Source organism: Portunus trituberculatus, chromosome 41 (genome assembly GCF_017591435.1).
Source record: "Portunus trituberculatus isolate SZX2019 chromosome 41, ASM1759143v1, whole genome shotgun sequence".
Classification (NCBI taxonomy): Eukaryota; Metazoa; Arthropoda; class Malacostraca; order Decapoda; family Portunidae; genus Portunus; species Portunus trituberculatus.
Genome location: NC_059295.1, coordinates 36,343,039 through 36,363,038, shown reverse-complemented (window position 1 = coordinate 36,363,038; position 20,000 = coordinate 36,343,039). Strand labels below are relative to the sequence as shown.

The following is a 20,000-nucleotide window of genomic DNA, read 5'->3' as shown; positions in this document are numbered from 1 at the left end:
CACACACACACACACACACACACACACACACACACACCGTCGCCTAACACGTGGACACGCAAAGCTTCCGTTTTTATTCTTCGAGCGACACCAGCCTTCCGAGGAAAGAATCCATGACTCTTTATGGAGCTATTTATGGCATGGCTGATGTTCTGCCAACACCCCCCCCCTCTACACACACCATCGACCTCGTCCGCTCCTCTCGCGGTAATGAGCCTCACGCAGCGGCCTTTCTTAGGGGTTAATTTGTCCCCGCCACAGCCTCCCTTGTCCACTCCGCTGCCCGCTATTAGGTAAGCACAGCCTAGCCAAGGTCCTGGAGGTGGGGAGGTGGCGGCGGTGGCGGCGGAGGTGGCGGCGAGGACAAGGATAGCAAGGCCGATATATTGACCGTCCCAGGTTGGTAATCACATCATGCGAGGTCGCCCAAGTGAACCTGAGAGAACAGTTTTCACGAGATACCTGCCGCTTGCTTGGCCCAGGTGATTATTCTGGTGAGGGTTTTAAAAGCTGCACACTCTTATTTGTACCTGGGGAAGATGTCATACATGTCCACAATGCCGCAATTTTTTGTCCACTGACCTCATTCATAACTTAATTAAGAAAATGGCTGTAACTTAGCCTATCTAGTTGGAGATTTCAAGACACTTTTCTAATTCTAGATAATCCTTTTGGCTCTTCTCCTTAGGGACTGGCATTTTTCTTTTCTGCCTTTTTTATAACTCTTGCCTAGAGTATTTTGGAAAAGAAATCTTGCAAAACCAGTCAAACAAACACGGAATTCCTAAATGGTTGAGCCAGGAGAAAGAAATTCATTTTTCAGGTAGGAGTATTGTCTTTATCCTTCTTAATCATATTGTTATCCCTCGCTAACATTCAGAGCTGTTATGAGAATTTCTTCGTAAAGACACGCTGAGATACACGACAAAATAAGAGGGTGATCGTGTGTATCTTTTCTAAGCTACAAATCCATTCAATTAGCATTAGTGTAGCAATTAGTGTTTATAAAATTGCGTGTGTTAGTTAAAGGGAAAAAAACGAAACGGAAGAAGAGTTAAAATGAGAATACCTTCATAATAACAGTGATGGACGAACATTCCCATCACGCCCGCCTTGGTCATCACGGTTTCACCATAACGAGGCACAAAGAAGATATTCAAATGATAAACGTCCATAAGTAGATTGAATGATAATAATAGAAAATAAAATGTTTCGTTTCAAAGACAAGACAACAATTAATTCCCACCTCTTTAAAGAATAACCAGACAGTAAACAAGGACACGTGAAGGCCATTCTCGCTCCTCGACTGATAAGAGTAAATTACCGAAGGTCACAGTTAGTGGAGAAAATGAAGAAGAAAAAAATTGATGGATATTTTACATGGAAGATTAATTTGCGAGAGAGAGAGAGAGAGAGAGAGAGAGAGAGAGAGAGAGAGAGAGAGAGAGAGAGAGAGAGAGAGAGAGAATTCTAAGACTTCGCACCAATAAAATATCAGTATATAGAATGTGTGTGTGTGTGTGTGTGTGTGTGTGTGTGTGTGTGTGTGTGTGTGTGTGTGTGTGTGTGTGTGTGTGTGTGTGTGTGTGTGTGTGTGTGTGTGTGTGTGTGTGTGTGTTGTGACTTCAGTAAAGGTCACTTAGACACAATAAGGCATCAGCAAATCGTCGTCAACTGTTTAACTTGTCCCTGTTTGAACTTATCAAGAAACTCACTATAACAGTACTGCGGCAAATATAAGATGCTGAAGAATTTGACAAACCATAGCATTATTTGGAGGGCTTATTACAAATTACTTGTACTACTATTACCAGGCCGGAATATCTACGGGGTGCCCCAGACCATGCACTTGCATTGTACACACTCATAATAACAACAATAACAATGATAACATTAAAAATAATAATAATAATAATAATAATATGATGATGATGATGGTTATGAGTCTAACATCACATAACTGTATTGCATAAAACACCTATGGATAGCTATAAATAAAAAGAAAATATAAAAACATGATGCAAGAGAGACGTGTGTTCCGCCGAGCTTGAAAGACCCCCGAGTTTTAATCCTCTGCCAGTGACGCCTGGATGGCCACACAAAGAAGCTTCGCATCTCACCGGCTGCAACAATTATCTATCTCGCCTTGTGCTTCTTCCTGCGGATGCTTTACATTTGTACGGAGATGAACATAAACGAAAACAAGTGCCTGTGATTGACTCGAGATGGCGCATTCCTAAGAGAACGATCAATATCTTACGTGTGTTCTGTAATATTGTGTGTTTAACTACTACTCTTCTTCTTTTAATATTACTACTACTACTATTACTACTACTACTACTATTACTACTGTCACTACCACTGCTACTACTACTATTACTACTACTACTACTACTACTACTACTAGTACTGGTCTCCACTGCACCTTAAATTCACATCTTCGTTTCCTATATTGGTATTCTTAACACACACACTCTCTCTCTCTCTCTCTCTCTCTCTCTCTCTCTCTCGTTGAGGTGACGTGCATTAATTTTCTGTAGTACACTGTATGTTAGTTTTATTGCAAACTGTGAAACACGCAAACTCGTAATGTGTTTTATATTACCAACACTGCTTTCCACAGTTACCGTCATCCCCACTCCCATCATCACTGCCCTTAACCGCTATACCACCCCCACCATGTCCACCACCACCACTACCACCACCACCACCACCACCACGACCATCATGTCCATCGTTTTCTTTCAGTTATCGCCAACGCAACCATTATCTTCCCCACCTTCTCCACCGCCACCATAATTTCTGTCAACATCATTACCGCTACCATAGCCTCTACGACCACCACCACCACTACTATCACCACCACCACATCAACAATATCTACCACCACCATCGTTTATAAAAATGAACAGACCTCTCATGAAAAGTTAGCGAGTTAACAGTAAAGTCTTGCCAATGCCTCACATTCCACGCCACCGTGTCTAAGCCTCCCTCCCCTGCGCCTGCCACCTCGACCACAGGCAAGCAGGGAGAGCCTCCTCATCTTCCTGTTACGACTGGCAGACCAATGACAAGAGGAGGTTCAGGGACACCACGCGCATCACGTCCTAGGTGCCCAGCGTGTACCTGTCCGTCGCAGGCATGTTGACAATAAGGCAAGGAATCTCGAGAATCAGCATAACGTGCAGCCGAGTGAGACAACAGCTTTCCCTGGCCGTCACTGCCCTCGATGCCAAAAAGTATTTACAGAATGACAGACAAGATGTGACTATCGAGGAGAATAACTAGACATGAAACATGCTCCAGTTCTCTCCATGTTGATTACTGCATTGTTTACTTATAGTGTGATTCTATCTTCACTTTCTACACAAATACTTTGACACCAAAAGAGAAGAGCGTCAACAAAGCGCTGATATCAACATTTTTAGACTGGGGCGTCATTCTGGCAGTTTTGAACGATCACCTGGTCTTCTTTGTAGCAACATGGAACTGATATTTACAAAAGGATACAACGGGAAATATAAAACTTCCTCGCTAATTATAAAAAGATAAGTTAAAAGAAGAGTTCAGGAGAGAGTGGGTGTACTTTTCAAGCGTGTTAATACTTGATGTCCCAAGGAGAGTTTAGTCATAGGAATGCAGCAAATACAGTACAGTACGACGCAAGTTATAAGATGCCGAAGATTCTGACAAACATAAGAATTGCTTGGACAGCTTTCAATGATATACCACTATTACTCATACAAATCTACTTCTACTTTTACTTATATCTATTTATTTATTATCTACTTTTATACGTCTACCTATATTTCCATCTACCTATCTAAAGACTACCTATCAATCAATCTATCGACTATCGATTTTCCTATCTAACTTCCAAAATTGAAATGCTGCTCTCACCAAAGCGAACATCTGAACTTCACCAGCTGAGTCCTGGGAAGGGAGGCAAAGGTGACCACCTCCTTCGGTCACACTCAGGGGTCGCGGCAGCCTGGGAACAAGTAAGAGTGTAAGAAGGCTGATGTCAGCGATGGACTCAGGAGGTCATAGTGAACACAGTGAGACTGGCACCACAACCACCACCACCACCACCACCACCACGACACGATTCCCTTGCTCACGTTGCCGCGCGCTGACTGCTGTGACCTGTCTGTCCTGAAGAGTGGTGACAGGTCATGATTTATTGATCGAGTTTGTGTGTGTGTGTGTGTGTGTGTGTGTGTGTGTGTGTGTGTGTGTGTGTGTGTGATTTCGCTGTGCATCCGTATGTAGGAAGGCACTTTATGACTGAGAACATAACTGTAACAGCGGGATTTTTACGGAACATTACAAAAAAGGTTTTATTTCAGCAAATGTCAAGTTAGCCAACACGCCTCGTAATTATTTCAGGGACGTGCCATCTGGCGGCCCTCGTGGTGGGCCTCCCTCCCACCAGCGCTGCCCCTTTAGTATTGGTACCCACGCCTTTACTCTAAAATTTCTTTATTTTTTCTGTACATTTATTTTTATTACTCTATACCCTATGTCCAGTTCAGTGGAAGATGGCTATTGTAGCTCACATGTATTCATCAGTATTAACATCCAACCTTCAGGGAGTGGACTTGTCATCCACTGCTTCTTTTGTGCACATGTAATTCAGATTCTGAACGTTTCTAGATATCTTGTCAGTCAGTGATTGATGCAACATATAAGCAATTGCCATAAACACAACTTTATTTTGAGTGCTCCTCCAATTCCAAATTTTAAATCATTCCACTGGTAAAGTCAAAGACATACATATTTGTATTAGTGTGGCAGATTGTACCAAATTCAAAATACTCTTTTGTTGAGTATGTCGAACAAGGAAGTCTTCTGCTTCACTACCAGCAAAAAGATGCTCCCCTCAGCATCACTTGAGTGGAATAATTTGGTATTAACAAGCAAGTTACCGTTATCGTGAAGGGATCATGTGTCGTCTCCACGTTATCTGCAAAACAGAGGTGACACAATTCCTTTTGCAATGCATTGTGCTTTACTAGAAAACATTACCGTTTAGGAAAAAAAATACAGGTCTTTTATGTTTGGAGGTCGCCACTAATTTCTAACCAAATTTTCATCATTAGTACAGTTTTTGGTGCTGAGTACGAATATGACATTCATTTTCTCGAGAAATGAAGAGATGAGGCACATATCTGAAAAGGTTAGGTTAAGTTAGGTTAGGTAAAGTAAGGTTAGGTAAGATAAGGTAAGGTAAGGTTAGGTAAGGTAAGGTAAGGTAAGGTAAGGTTAGGTTAGGTAAGATTAGGTTAGGTTAGGTTAGCGTCTTCTTCGGTCAAAACACATGCAGTGTAAATAACCACTGCAAGTTGCAGTTCACATCCATCTTGTCCAGGGTCGTCTCAAACGTGCCGCGTGACACCCGACTGTGTATTGTTGCGCCCGTTTATTACTATTGCATGAATTAATGCGCGTCGCAAGGTAGTGCGCATTACATCCTTTTTTTGTGTAACTATCTTTCATTTCTCGAGAAAATGAATGTCATATTCGTATTCAGCACCAAAAACTGTATTAATGATGAAAATTTGGTTAAAAATTAGTGGCGACCTCCAAACATAAAAGATCCAAAAATACGATATTATTAAAGGGTTACATAATATTTGGGTCGAAACTTTTCTAATATAAAAACCAGACAAAAATTATTGGTTCAATTTTAAATAAATCTTCACACACACACGCGCGAACACACACACACACACACACACACACACACACACACACACACACACACACACACACACACACACACACACAAAAAAAAAAAAAAAATTAGACTGGAATAAGATAGTAGTAAAAAATAGTTTTTCAAACTGAGTGATGGATGGGTGAAATAGACGCATTAATCAGAATCTTCGTGTCGAGTCAATAGGGAGGACTAACACAAGTTAAGACAAATTTTTGGATAGGGATGAGAGATGAAAGTATGTATGTACCGGGACTGTCACGTGTGAGGCTGGTGGTTTCCTGGAGTTTCCCTTTTTTCTTATGTGTTTAGGTCAACACTCAGTTGCTAACACGCAGATGACACCATTCTCTGACTGACTGTCTGCAGCCTCTTTCTCACCGCTGGAATGTTGCATCCCTTGCAATCTTCTACCGTAATTTTCTTGCTAACTGCTCTACTGACCTTGCTAACTGTATGCCTCCTTCTCCTGCGGCCTCGCTGAACAAGGCTTTCTTCTTTCTTTCACCCATACTTTGGCAAACTCACTAATGCAAGAGTTAACCAGTACTCTCAATTATTCATACCTTTCTCTGATAATCTCTGGAACTCCCTGCCTGCTTCTGTATTTCCAACTTCCTATGACTTGATTTCATTAAAGAGAGAGCTTTCAAGGCATTTTACCCCTTTTGGTTAACTCTCTCGGACCTGCAAGAAGACCGGCAACTTAATGGGTCTTTTTTTTCTTTTTATGTTACTCATAGCCACCTTTCCCCTCTAACATGAAAAACAACAACAACAGTAGCGACAGATAGTACAAAATACCAGCACACGAGCCCCTAACAGCCCTCCCTCTTTCTTGCCATCCTTTCACAATACGAGGAAAAGTGTTGATGGGTTTATGAAAGGTGTTACGATGAAGGTATACATTACTGTCCTGATAAAAGAACACTAAATTGGATTGCTATGTTAAGTAGACGGTAAGCTGGGAGAAGTGGGTGGGTGCTAGGAGCGGGAGGGGGAGGGGGAGGAGAGGGATGGGGAGAGGCGTTGGCGTTTCTCTGAAGGCTGGTAAGTAGGCGATCATGATAATGAACAGGTAATATGAGACGCGGCACGGGCAGGTGAGAGATACCGGCTAGCGACGCCCATAGAGAGAGAGAGAGAGAGAGAGAGAGAGAGAGAGAGAGAGAGAGAGAGAGAGAGAGAGAGAGAGAGAGAGAGAGAGAATGTCCCTTCCCATAATCTTTCTTCTGCTCATCTCTATACCATAATACCTCTCATCACTACTATAAATAAAACCATTGTTAGAAAAGCTAATTCATCTTAAATACTTACCTAACTTATGACTTGTGGGCGAGGTGGAAGCAACATTCAATTTTTCTCTCACTCCTCCTTTCTCTTTTTTTTTTCCCCGTGACAAGCTGTACTATTCTTAGAAGCAAAGGACTCGTTACGTCGTGAGAACAGAATCCTATCATAAACTCGCGCTTCATTGACACCAAGAATCAATTAAGTAGTTGCTGGTCTTCTTTTCTGATTTATTGACATTCATGCATAAAATTTGTCCTCTGTTTTTGAGTGCCTAGTGGTAGAGGTAGTAGTGGTAGTAGTAGTAGTAGTAGTAGTAGTAGTAGTTAGTTAGTTAGTTAGTTAGTTAGTTAGTTAGTTAGTTAGTTATTAAACAAGCAAGGTAAGTAAGTAAGTAAGCAAGTAAGTAATAGTAAGTATACAATATGTACTCAAGTTACATGTTAACCTTTCTGCCTTTCCTGTGGTGTATCTATGCCGCTGACAAACACCCACATTAACAGCTCTCACTCTTCTCCAACTGGACCGATAACAAGTAAATCTGTATTACTTTCCTTATAGCCTCTCAAATACCAGACACTGAGTTTTGAGGCGGCAGAGGAGACAGGAAGGGGGAGGTAGTGGTGGAGAGAGGGTAGGCACGTGCGGTTGTTATTTGCCAAAGTTTTCCCGAGTTATTTCTGAACATCGGACCTGTCAGTTGGCTTAAGACGCTTCTGTCAATGGTTACTGATCAAAGAGGAAGCTTGCAGCATTTACCTCGTAACGTCCCCTCTCCTCTATCTCCTCCTTCCCCTTCTTCTCCTCCACCTTCTCTTCCACCTTCCCTCCTCCTCCTCCTCCTCCTCCTCCTCCTCCTCCTCCTCCTCCTCCTCCTCCAGTCTCATCCTTTTTCTTCTCCGCCACTCCGCCATTACGCACCTCCACTACTTAGAAAAAAAAAAAAAAACCTTCAGGTGAAACTATAAAGGTACTCAAGGTGAAACTACAAAGGTTTATAGGTAATTTATTTTTTTACAATTTTCAGTGACTTATTAACATATTAATTAACAAAAGAAACACTCTTGAGAACCTGCCCACGTAATCAGCTCTCTGGTCTTGGAAAATAGTCGTGGCGAGAAAGCAAAACGTTTCTGACCACGGAACTAATGACTATATTACACACCAGCTTATCATCTTCCTTCAACTCTTAATTAAACGGATTGTCGTGAGTGTATTTGAATTTTATAGGACACTTTCATGATTCTAGTGATTACTAAACAAAGATTCTACACCATCGATGAAAAGTGATCCTGGAGAGTGTCTGATCATCTGCGTGTGCTTAGATAATGCGTGTAGTCGTGAGGAGAGAACAAAGCGTTTGAGAGCACAAGCTTGAGTGAGCTGAGCGGCGGCGGCAAGCTGAGTCTGCGAGGCGATGTCGTGTTTCCCGAGACGAACATGTTTGTGATTACTTCGTCACGAGAGAGAGAGAGAGAGAGAGAGAGAGAACTTGTACAGCAGAAAGATACATAATGATACCTTGAATATTATCGGTTTAGTCAGTGTCTCAAATTTTGATAAGCACATAATTCTTTGCAACAAATGAAGAAGCAAAGCAGTATCAGGAAACACTCGTTCCTATGTGGCTCGCTAGTAAGATGAGACGAAGAATCTGACGGTACATTCTGATCTTTCTTTCTTCCCCACCCCCCATCTCTCTCTCTCTCTCTCTCTCTCTCTCTCTCTCTCTGTGTGTGTGTGTGGGGGGGGGGGGTGTTAACAGTACGTGCACGCGCGCGCGAACATCTCTTGTCTCTGTGCAATTCCCTGTCCTACCTCCTCCTTTATTTCCTTCCCCCTCCCTCTTTCCCTCCCTCTGCACCTCCATTTCTCCTCCTCCCTCCCTCTTCCTTCCCTTCCTCTCTCCCATTCACTTCCCAGAAATGCCTGGTGGCCATTAAACAAATTAGGTGGCGACTTCAAAACATAATGATTTTTCCCTTTAGTCTTGATGGGAGTGACATTACGCGCGGGCTGTTTTTATAGATCATTAGGAGAAGCAAGAAAAGGGAAACCGAGATTGAGATGTCACAAGCAAACGTATACCATGAGCATAATTAATCTGAGGAGTTTTAACCAATTCCAGTACCGAACCTACGTATGAGATGTTTTGTTATTGCACTATTAATATGGTCTTCCTCGTCTAATTAAACACTTAATGAACGTTGAAAATAATTGTGCATAAGGGAAACAACAAGATAAGGCAAGTGATTAGAGGAATATGCTAAAAAATAAGTAAAATCATCACCATAGCACTGTCTTTTGTTCTTGTGGCTTATCTGAGAGGGCTGAGGGCTGAGGTAGGTAAGAGAATCATACTACACACGTTTCACAAAGGAAGGATTTATTTTCCTACACTGCGCATATATTGATTAGTAATATTATGCTTAGTTTTCAATCTCTGCATGATGGCTGTGCTGATGAAGGCGAGCTGCATATCAATATTTGTTGTTTATCTTGTATGAATTTATGAGTTAGTTGACAATATCTCTCTCTGTCTGTCTGTCTGTCTCTCTCTCTCTCTCTCTCTGCTTGTACTAGTGACAAAAGAAGGTATTCATTATATTTCGTTTAGTTATGTATTGAGAACGTTAGAATATGAGAGAACCTGCAATAAGTCGTCAGATGTATACGCAGCAGTCCCTGAATGAAAAACATCTAGACTACCTATTTCCACCAATCATCCTCAGGTCAACATAGCCGCGTTAAATAAGGGAGGAAAAACGTGGCAAACTTTTCCACTTATCATCGCTATTTCATATTTCATCATTTCAGTTCCAGTGTCACCGATGAGAATGACGCCAGAGTACAAAAAAAAAATAATAATAAATAAGAATAAGAATTAATAAAAAGTAAATAGATAGATGAATAAATAAATAAACAAATAATAACACTCTCCACTATGTCTAGAACCACATTTCAAAGCTAACTTTTCAAATGATACAGATGATTAGTAAAGTTCCATTGGGTATTGTCTTTTTTTCATTGATGGCGCAGAAATCTTGTACAACTACCATCAAAATCATAAAAAAAAACATGTCCTTCTATTCTTCCACAACAATACCATTCAGATGAAACCCACATGACCCTCCGAGATAAAGAGTGCAAGGAAAAAGAAAGATAGAAAGAAGGCGAGCAAAGAAAGAGTCTGTCAGCGTCACCTTCTGGATGTAGGAATAGATAAAAATCATAGTAGATAGTTCTAAATCAGCTTTGAAGAATTAATACAACATAATTCCAAACAGTCCAGTCGCCAAAGTTTGAGTGTGTGTGTGTGTGTGTGGTGTTGATAGCTGCGAAGCACGACCTAACACACACACACACACACACACACACACAAACCTATATATAGTGTTGGAGGAGCAATCTGGCGAGCCCTTTATGATGTGTTCTGATTCTTCCCCCGGGAGGAATGAGCCACACGATGATTGCTGCTTGGCTTACTGTTCCTCGTTTTCTGCACCGCTACCCTCACGTGTTTCGAGGATGATAACATAGGAGGCAGGCTCGCACCGGCCCCGCCACTCACTCATGCTCGATTTCACACACGTATCCCATCTTCATACCATATCATTTGCTAACAAGACTTCATATGTTCCTTATTTCTATGCACTGGTTTGTTTCTTTACGTCTTCCAAACTATCACAACACATCTATTTGATTGACTAAAGCCTCGAAGTTATTATGTAATTTCGTGTATTTTGTGTGTAGAGTTTTGCTAAGTCTCTTCATTATTGTCTTGTCACATAAGTTGCCAAAGGCCTGAGATCGCTCGGAGGAATCCAACCTTCTCGTATTTCATGTAATTGGATACAAGATCCCAAGAATAAGCTACTCTTTTTCACCGACTACAACGATGATTGTGTGTGGTTTTCTCAAAGTTGACCACCTAATTCCTAACGTAATCAGTTGTGTACGCGTGTGTCCTTGTAATGACAGGATCTTTTTGGTTCACGAGGAGGTTGTAAGGAGACTTTGATCGCTTACACGATGTGGTGGTGGTGGTGGTGGTGGTGGTGGTGGTGGTGGTGTGTGTGTGTGTGTGTGTGTGTGTGTGTGTGTGTGTGTGTGTGTGTGTGTGTGTGTGTGTGTGTGTGTAGGTCATACTGCGACCACGAAGAGGAACACAAGGGAGTCGTGAGTCATCCTACTCTGCAGGATAAGAAAAATGACCTCCGCGAAGCCTTAAGCAAACGTCCGAGGGTCTTTAAAATGAGCAATGCCGTGGTAAATCAAGTTAGGAAGCAGCGGCAGAGACAAATGTGCATGAGTGAGTGAATGGCATACCTGGCTGTGGTCTCATAAGTTAGTACAAGAAGCAGCTTGGAAAGAGTGCCCGGAGTATGAAGATAAAAGAAAGAGGAGTGTCAGACAGTCAGACTGCACTTACAATATACAGTGAAGGAGAAGTGGACGTAACTGGAGAAAACTTGTTTGAAAATGAATGTACTGAAGAAGCAACTAAACAACATATACATTTTGATCACTATGGGAAAAGTAAAGGAAAAGAGAGATAGAAGAAAACAGAAGATCCAGGCGCTGCAAAGGAACAAGTCAGGGAGTATCATTTAAAAGACCATCCCTGACCACAAACTCAACAAGACATCGCTGAGACTTGTGCTCGTGTGCAGGACCTTCTTCCAGCGCTCATTCCTGGTCAGCGTGTCAAAACTTCGAAGCAAATCATATAGTTCGGAAGATATACAAGTCCTACAGCAGGTATTTCGTAAAGATTTCAACCAAACCTTGAGTAAATCTTGGCGGCTGATGATAAACGAGGAACACGCGCAAAAAAGAAGACAGACAGACAGACAGAGACAAGACAGACACTGAGAGACCAAACAGACGACACACGACAGTATAGAAATTCATTACTTTGTTTTTCTTTTTTTTTCTGACGCTCAATATCGAAAAGCAAACTGAAATCCCTCACATTACACGCCCACAACTATCCATCTACATCCTTCCCTGTCCTGTCCCTTACACACACACACACACACACACACACACACACACACACACACACACACACACAGCACTATCCCACGTTTGGTTGCGTGGGCGTGAAGTTAGAAAGCTATTTTTAGAATATGCGTTCGTTCCCTGGATTCTGACATATCACTTATTGATCTTAGGTAAATGCAAGGACTAGCGTGTTCCGGCAGGTAAAGAAGAGGAGGAGGAGGAGGAGGAGGAGGAGGAGGAGGAGGAGGAGGAGAAGAAGGAGAGAGGGACAGAATACAGAAGGGAGAAAGAGAGTTAAGAGCTCAGAAGGAAGGAAGGAAGGATAAACAAAAGCTGCGTGAGAGAGTAAGGAAAGAGGGAAGGAGGGATATGATAGATTTAGATAGGTCTTATTCAAGTTTACGAGGAACAGTGCGAGCCGTGTTAGGTGTTGAGCGAGGGTACCACATAAGTCGATCACACACACACACACACACACACACACGACAGCTATTTTCTTCTTTTATGTAGTCACAAGTTAAACTGCTGTTATATAAGCAAAGATAGAAAATAGCTGAGTAAAAAAAAAAAAAAAAGAAAAGTTAGCCACTTTTGCAGTGTATGAAATAAGAAGAGAGAAGAATAAAGCCAAAGAAAAAAAAGTGGTTGAAAACTATACATGACACTTCAATCCTGTAGACTTTATAACGATCATTGTCAATCCGTGCCCCTCCTTTCTCTCTCTCTCTCTCTCTCTCTCTCTCTCTCTCTCTCTCTCTCTCTCTCTCTCTCTCTCTCTCTCTCTCTCTCTCTCTCTCTCTCTTTATCTCGATACAAGGCCTTCAAAGACATTCCCTGGTACTCGCCGCGTCGCTCGCTAAACAAGGGTATTATTCTCCTTTTTGTTTCTTCCAAGGCTGCTAAATCTGCCAAGCCCTCGAAATAGCCTCTTTCCAGCAGCATTAACCGTCCTGCCTCGCGCCCTGGGACTCCATTGCACAAGGATAGCAAACTTCATGCTGTCTCATCGCTCTCTGCATCGCCGCCTGTATTCACCACCTGCTTGCAACAACTCACAACCATTTATTCTCGGCGTTTGCTTGGCATCTTACTCTCTCTCATGGGAAAAGACTGTGTTCTCATGAAGAGGGGAGTTTGAGACTTATTGATGGCACTGAAGGCTTAGGTACACGCGCACCACACCCCCACACACAGACACCCACATCTAACCATCCACCTACACACACACACACACACACACACATACATACATACAGTCGTCCTAGCATATATCCTTAGCGTTTTTTTGCTGACCGAGTCTCCGCAGATGAAAGAAGATGAGAGTTCCTTTTATCTGTGCTCGCGAATTTCAACACTTCACTTTGCCGCCTCTACCTGAAGAACAACGAGTTACCTTCGAAAGACTAATTAAAGAAACATGATGGCTTAATAAGTTTCAGCTTCATAACCTTATAAACAAAATACCGGTACTTCTTAGCGTAGGAAATCGTGAAAATGTCAGTCTCGAGATTGAATTTGGTATTTAAATCATAAAAAAAAAAAAAACGGGAAGCTGCAGGAAGTCATCAGGCATACACGTGACAACCCTGAGTAAAGGCAATACATAATCATTCGCTAAGTACACAAAATAATACAGGCAAAATACTTGTCTATGTTAATTCCTTTACTAGATATAACACATTTTCTACCTTTCTGATATTTCTAAGTGTTCTACAACCAACGAAGCGTGAGGTGGTGGGGAGTACATGCATGAAAGAGTGGAAGTGGGCGGAGAAGCACGCTGGTACCAAGCACTCACTTCAGCAAATAAAATAGCAGGTGACGGCTTCACTTTATCCTCCCTCAGCGACCAGTCAGCGAGAGTATCAAGCAAGTGATAAGGTGTTAGGTTGGGAGGAGAGCAGGGAGAGAGGGAGAGAGGGAATCATGTGCTGTACCTCGCTGGAGACAGGCTGAAGAACCACTTCCCCTAACGCCTGCAGGTTGAGAGGTTGGTTGGGAGGCAGAGTGGCAAGGTTATATGCACGACGCAGTGTGAGTGTGTAGCGTCTCATGGGAGTTTCGTACCTTCATCACCTGCTTTGATTTACTTCTTAATGTGGTAGTTTGGGTTAAGTTCTCTCTTGCTATTTAGAATTGCCTGTCTAGTATATTCTCTTGGGAAAGCTCATTGTTGTACGCCGAAGAGAAGAGAGGGAAGTGGTGAGAGTAATACAGGATTTCTCTATATACTCGTACTGAAGTAGAATCTAATAAAAAAATGTAAAAAATAAGTCACTATTCATATTTTCAAAGCGCCTCCTTTCATTTACAGTTTCTTGCAAGGATAGGAATGTCATGAACGCTGTAAGATTGCGGTACCGATAACAGAGACGAGAGCAGCAATGAAAGACTCGACGCTAAGTTATAAAGACTCTGGCAGTGCAACTTTACTTATACATTCCTGGAGTTTTTAGCGTGATGGTGAGAGTTAGTGGTGTACTACATACCATTACAACTACTGGATGCGTGTTCCTTGAGGCGCCTCCCATGTGTCCGCCGCTGCCGTGTTTCTCCACCATTTACATAATGTACACCCCCTCACTTTTTCAACAATGGCCGACGCTAAACAATACGACATCCGTCCTCCGTTATAATTATTTGTTCTTATTTCATAATACGGTTGTTGCTTAAATGTAGCCTAATGGGAGGCGAGGTGCATTCTTGCTGAGGTGTTTTTTCTTTGATCTTAAACCGCTTTGAAGTTCTTTTGTTCTGACTCTTACTCGGCGCACACCGCTTAGGCACGAGGTACACAGTATAATAAAAGAGCATCGCTTCTACACGCCGCTCTCTGTTTCTTTCCCGGCTCGCACTGTAAGAAGAAAACAAGGTAATTGTCGTTTCCGGTTAGTTGACCTTAAAAAGTACCACTTATTGTGCCCGGTGACGCTTGGTGAGAATGATTCCGGTGAGAAAAAAATTTAAAAAGTTGATCTCTTTCATGATTGATGTTTAAAACACATCCTGTATGTAAGAATCACGTTCACTTTCATGTATCCGTCTATCCACGCAGCGCTAATTTTCTTCCAAAGGCCACGTTGGCAGCGTGAACTTCCTGAGCAGTTACACATTAACTTTCACTGTCTGTCCCTTCCGTCCTCAATTGATATCAGACACACCACCAAGTGTAGCCTGTGGTGAAGCAGGCGAGTAGTGGACACCTGAAGGAAAGACAGCTTAACCTTGGTTTAGTGAGACCATCCTGACTGTCTGAGTTCATGACCGGCACTCACCTGGCTGGCATTAATGACTGTCCGAAAATTGGACCTAAAGTTTTCCCTGTTAATGATAAACGTATTAGATGTCAGAGTGAACACATAACATGTTGAACAACAAAAGTCCTTCGGCTGAGTCTGACACACCCTTTCTTTCCTTGACGCAGGAATGGTTTCGCGAGGTCAGCAAGGAAGTGGCTCCCTTACGTGGCTCCTGGTGGGTGCCGTGTCGCTGGTGCTGGTGGCGCGAGTGCAGCCCTACCCAGGGTACGTGGAGCGGCTGCCTAGCCTGCGGCGGTACCCCCAGACGCAGCAGCAGCAAGGCCCCGCGGAGAGTGAGCCCTTCGCCGGGACCAACGACGACTACGTAGAAGACGACGACGACGAGTTAGGTTATTCAAAAAAATATGCCTACGACACCCTTATGGCCGGAAGAGAGCCAGACATCTTCCCCTACGACCAGGTGAGCCGCAGTGTGTGTGTGTGTGTGTGTGTGTGTGTGTGTGTGTGTGTGTGTGTGTGTGTGTTAGAGAGAGAGAGAGAGAGAGTGAGAGAGAGAGAGAGAGAGAGAGAGAGAGAGAGAGAGAGAGAGAGAGAGAGAGAGAGAGAGAGAGAGAGAGAGAGAGAGCGTTGGTTAATAATTCATTTAGCAAGTATGACAAATACGTGTTTTGTGTTTGTATCAATTCTAAGATCTTTTTACGGGTCTTTATTCGGACTCTATCTTGAATTTGTCTTTATTTCTTACCCTCTTCCTCACTTTCTCTATCCTAACTCCTCCTCCTCCTTTCTTCTCCTACTCCTCCTCCTCCTCCTCCTCTTTCTCTTTCTCCTCCTCCTCCTCCTTTTGGTTTTGCTCTTCCTTCTCCTTGTCCTCAATATTTTTACCTTCTGACTTTGTTATAATCTTTCTTCTCCTCCTCTTCCTCTTCCTGTTTCTCATCATCATCATCCTCAAGTTTGAAGCGCACAAGGGTATTCAGTATCATAACACCTGTAAGAGGAAGACACAACCACCCACGTCCTGCCATTGTCATAAATAGTCACTCCCTCCCCACGCATGCCGAGCCCGCCCACGCACTGCCATGCATCCTTGACAAACGCCTCGTGTGTAGCGCATCACCGGTAAATAATTAGGCGAATACATAATAATACATGCATAGATAACGGCCTTGTTTTATTCATAGTCATCATTGGAGGGGTGGGTGTGGGAGGGTGGGTAGAGAGAGGTAGGGTATAGGGAGGGTAAGCGAAATCCCGTGATGTTTTCAATATTGCCTGGTTTATATGATATCTCTGCCACACTCACGTTTATGAGGTTTATGCTATTGATAGATAGCGATGCTTTTGGGAAGAGTTATTCTGTTCTATCTCCGCCGTAGCACCGCATACGTTCTCAAATCTCCTATACTGATCCAGATAATTCTTTAGTTTTTCTCATTCTTTTTACTGCATTTAGGGTGGCATTCTGAGAGAGAGAGAGAGAGAGAGAGAGAGAGAGAGAGAGAGAGAGAGAGAGAGAGAGCACAAAGATACAAGCAAAAGCAATGGGGGAATATGCAGGGAGGGATGCGTGGAGGCAGAAGGAGGAGGACAGCGGAAGGCGGGCAATAGTTGAGACTTAAGAAGATAAAGTCAGACAGCAGGAGGAAACAAGAGACGAAAACTGTCACAACTATACACCTGATTCCCTCCTTGAGAGAGAGAGAGAGAGAGAGAGAGAGAGAGAGAGAGAGAGAGAGAGAGAGAGAGAGAGAGAGAGAGAGAGAGAGAGAGAGAGAGAGAGAGAGAGAGAGAGAGAGAGAGAGAGAGAGAGAGAGAGAGAGAGAGAGAGAGAGAGAGAGAGAGAGAGAGAGAGAGAGAGAGAGAGAGAGAGAGAGAGAGAGAGAGAGAGAAAGCTTACCTTACACAGACACCTACACATACCTACCCATCCACCCACCCACACAACCACACACACACACACACACACACACACACACACACACACACTGACCCATCACAATCTTACCATACAACTTACCTACACAACCTTGGTCTTCCTCTATCACAGAACCTTCACATCCCATTTGACCTATGACCCTTCCAGACAAAGCACAAACCAGCATTGCCTTCCCTCCCACTCACACAGACCAATCTTACATAGTGTCGGAAATACCTCAGTCATTGCGGCGCGTACTGTGGTCTTGAGTCACCGTCACCGCCTCTTCTCCTCTGTGATGTTGCGAGCTCTTTATTGTTGGAGCTCGTGGATATTAGAAGTGGAAAGAAAATTGGTTGTGTGTGCAAATGCGGAAGAGGAAAAGGTGGAGGAAGATGAGGAGGAGGAGGAGGAGGAGGAGGAGGAGGAGGAGGAGGAGGAGGAGGAGGAGGAGGAGGAGGAGGAGGAGCAGGGTTTCACCGATCATGTCTCTTCTTACAAGTGTCAACTTAACTACTTGACTCATCTTAATAAAATTCCTTCACAAGAAAACAATTCGCTTCAACGCCTATTCTGCCCCCACCTCCACTCTTCCTTCAACGCCTATTCTCTCTCTCTCTCTCTCTCTCTCTCTCTCTCTCTCTCTCTCTCTCTCTCTCTCTCTCTCATATTCAGCAGATTTTCTTCACACACGAGCTATGAGTCTCTCCCTCTTTAACTCCTTCCTTCCTGCATTATTTACTTTTTCCACCCTCGTCTCTCCAATACTTATGCCTTTACCTTTCCTTCTACTCTTCCCACTGCCTACATTTCATCGTATTTTCTTATTCATTCCCAACATTTCAGAAGACTTTCCATTTCCTCTCACTCTGTCTCTGTCTCTCTGTCTGTCTGTCTGTCTCTCTCTCTTTCTTTCCCTCATGTCCTTTCCCTTACGTCAGCACAAGGGGACACAGGCGTAAATGGATGCAAACAAGGGTGGAATTACATTAAATGCCAGTACATAATGAGGCATGAGAAACGTGTACAAATAAGGGTCATTTAGAAAGTCACGCGTCGGGAAAGTTAATGTATGGTTCGTTGTTTTTCCTTCATTCTTAATTACTGAAGTCAAAATATGTCCTTCTTTTTGCATGTTGATTTAGGTTGTTTTATTTATTCATTTCTTTTCTCTAACTTCACTCGTCTAGTCTGGAGGGTGACTCACTTCTTCATGATTAAAAGCTATACACATGAATTGAAGTTTTGAGGAGGAAAGAGATCAGTTCTATTTTTTTTTTTTTTTGGTCCATTCTGCTCTCCTTCGTGTGTGCCGCTCGCCACTTGCCACTCACACGCTTTGAGACTCTCCTCTCTCCTTGGCGACTTGTTTGAGAGTAAGGCGAGAATTATTACATTCCAAGATCTCTCCTTTCCATTTCAAGTATGCGTTTCACTTTTTATTTCCCTTTTTCTCTTTATTTTCAGTAGCGGTTGTTACATAACTCGTTTTTTTGCATATTCAATTTCCTCATTTTCTCTCACACACGCGCTAATCTTGTACCCCTCTACTGTTTTTTTAGGGGGTGTGGGAGTTATTCTACTATAAAAACAAGATTATGAAACACGTTCTCTATTTTCTCCTGCTTATGATAAACTCTATCAAAGGGTTTTAACACAATTTTCCTTATGATTTTGAATTTGTTTTTTTTGTACTGTCCTCTTTAGGGACTGGAACCTTTTAGTGGATATTCCACCTCACTCTCACACACTCTCTTTCTTACACACACACACACACACACACACACACACACACACACACACACACACACACACACACACACACACACACACACACACACACACACACACACACACACACACTTCTCACTCTCTCTCTCTCTCTCTCTCTCTCTCTCTCTCTCTCTCTCCTTTAGCCCCTGATCAGTCCCACAAAGAAATCTAGAAAAATAAATAAATAGACGGATAAACAAATAAGACGAAGAAGAAAAACAGACTCAAAATGAAGCAACACCTCACAGCACAAATGTAAACAAAGCAAGCTAATACACTACTCACCGAAGGCACCACCACTCCTGTATACGTCTGCGTGTCCCCGCACCGCACCGCCCTGCCAGGTACTCCCCCCTGCCACGCTCCTTATGCTGGTGTGGGGAGGACTCAAGTAGCTCGTGAACTGGGGACAACACAGGGATATGACCTTAGAATGAGCCACTGTCTCTCTCTCTCTCTCTCTCTCTCTCTCTCTCTAAGACATGTTTTCAAGGTGTTCTCTGATAATGCGACGCAAAAACGTGATTTTTCCTCGTCCAGCCAGATGTGGGAGCACGCTTGCACTCCATCAGAAAGAGAACACAAATAGATGGGAGAAAATGCCTTTGGATTTTGTCTCGTAACGTTGAAAGATGAGGAATCCTGAGCTGGAGAAGATAAGTCCACGGCGTAACATGATGCTCTGCTCTCGAGAAAGGTGGAGTTACAGAAACTGATAAAAGGGAAAGAGAAAAGAGGGAAGCTGACAGTTGTTGAGATAAAAGATGCTAAGGAAGAAATGACCGTGTTCTGTTATGTTCCTATGATGTTAGTTATTGCTCTCTCTCTCTCTCTCTCTCTCTCTCTCTCTCTCTCTCTCTCTCTCTCTCTCTCTCTCTCTCTCTCCATCATAACCCTCAATTGTCCGTCACTTCCCGTCACTGACAGTCAAGACTTTCATCATTTGTCTTTCCTCGCCAGCATTTTGCACATCACAGTCTCAGGGTCGTGTGTCATATTCCCTCTATTACATGATCTCCAGCGCCCTCCGCCT

The 20,000-nt window shown here is 43.0% G+C and overlaps 1 protein-coding gene across 2 annotated transcripts in view; it reads left to right on the top strand.

Annotated features, from left to right (window-relative positions):
* The window catches only part of LOC123517025, a 37,015-nt gene that overhangs the window by 12,478 nt on the left and 4,537 nt on the right, over positions 1–20,000 (top strand). For both annotated transcript variants that reach the window (XM_045276843.1, XM_045276842.1), the window contains exon 2: positions 15,441–15,736. In XM_045276843.1, coding sequence (XP_045132778.1) covers positions 15,443–15,736 — 294 coding nt within the window. In that variant the 5' untranslated portion in view covers positions 15,441–15,442. The remainder of the gene's footprint in view (positions 1–15,440; positions 15,737–20,000) is intronic.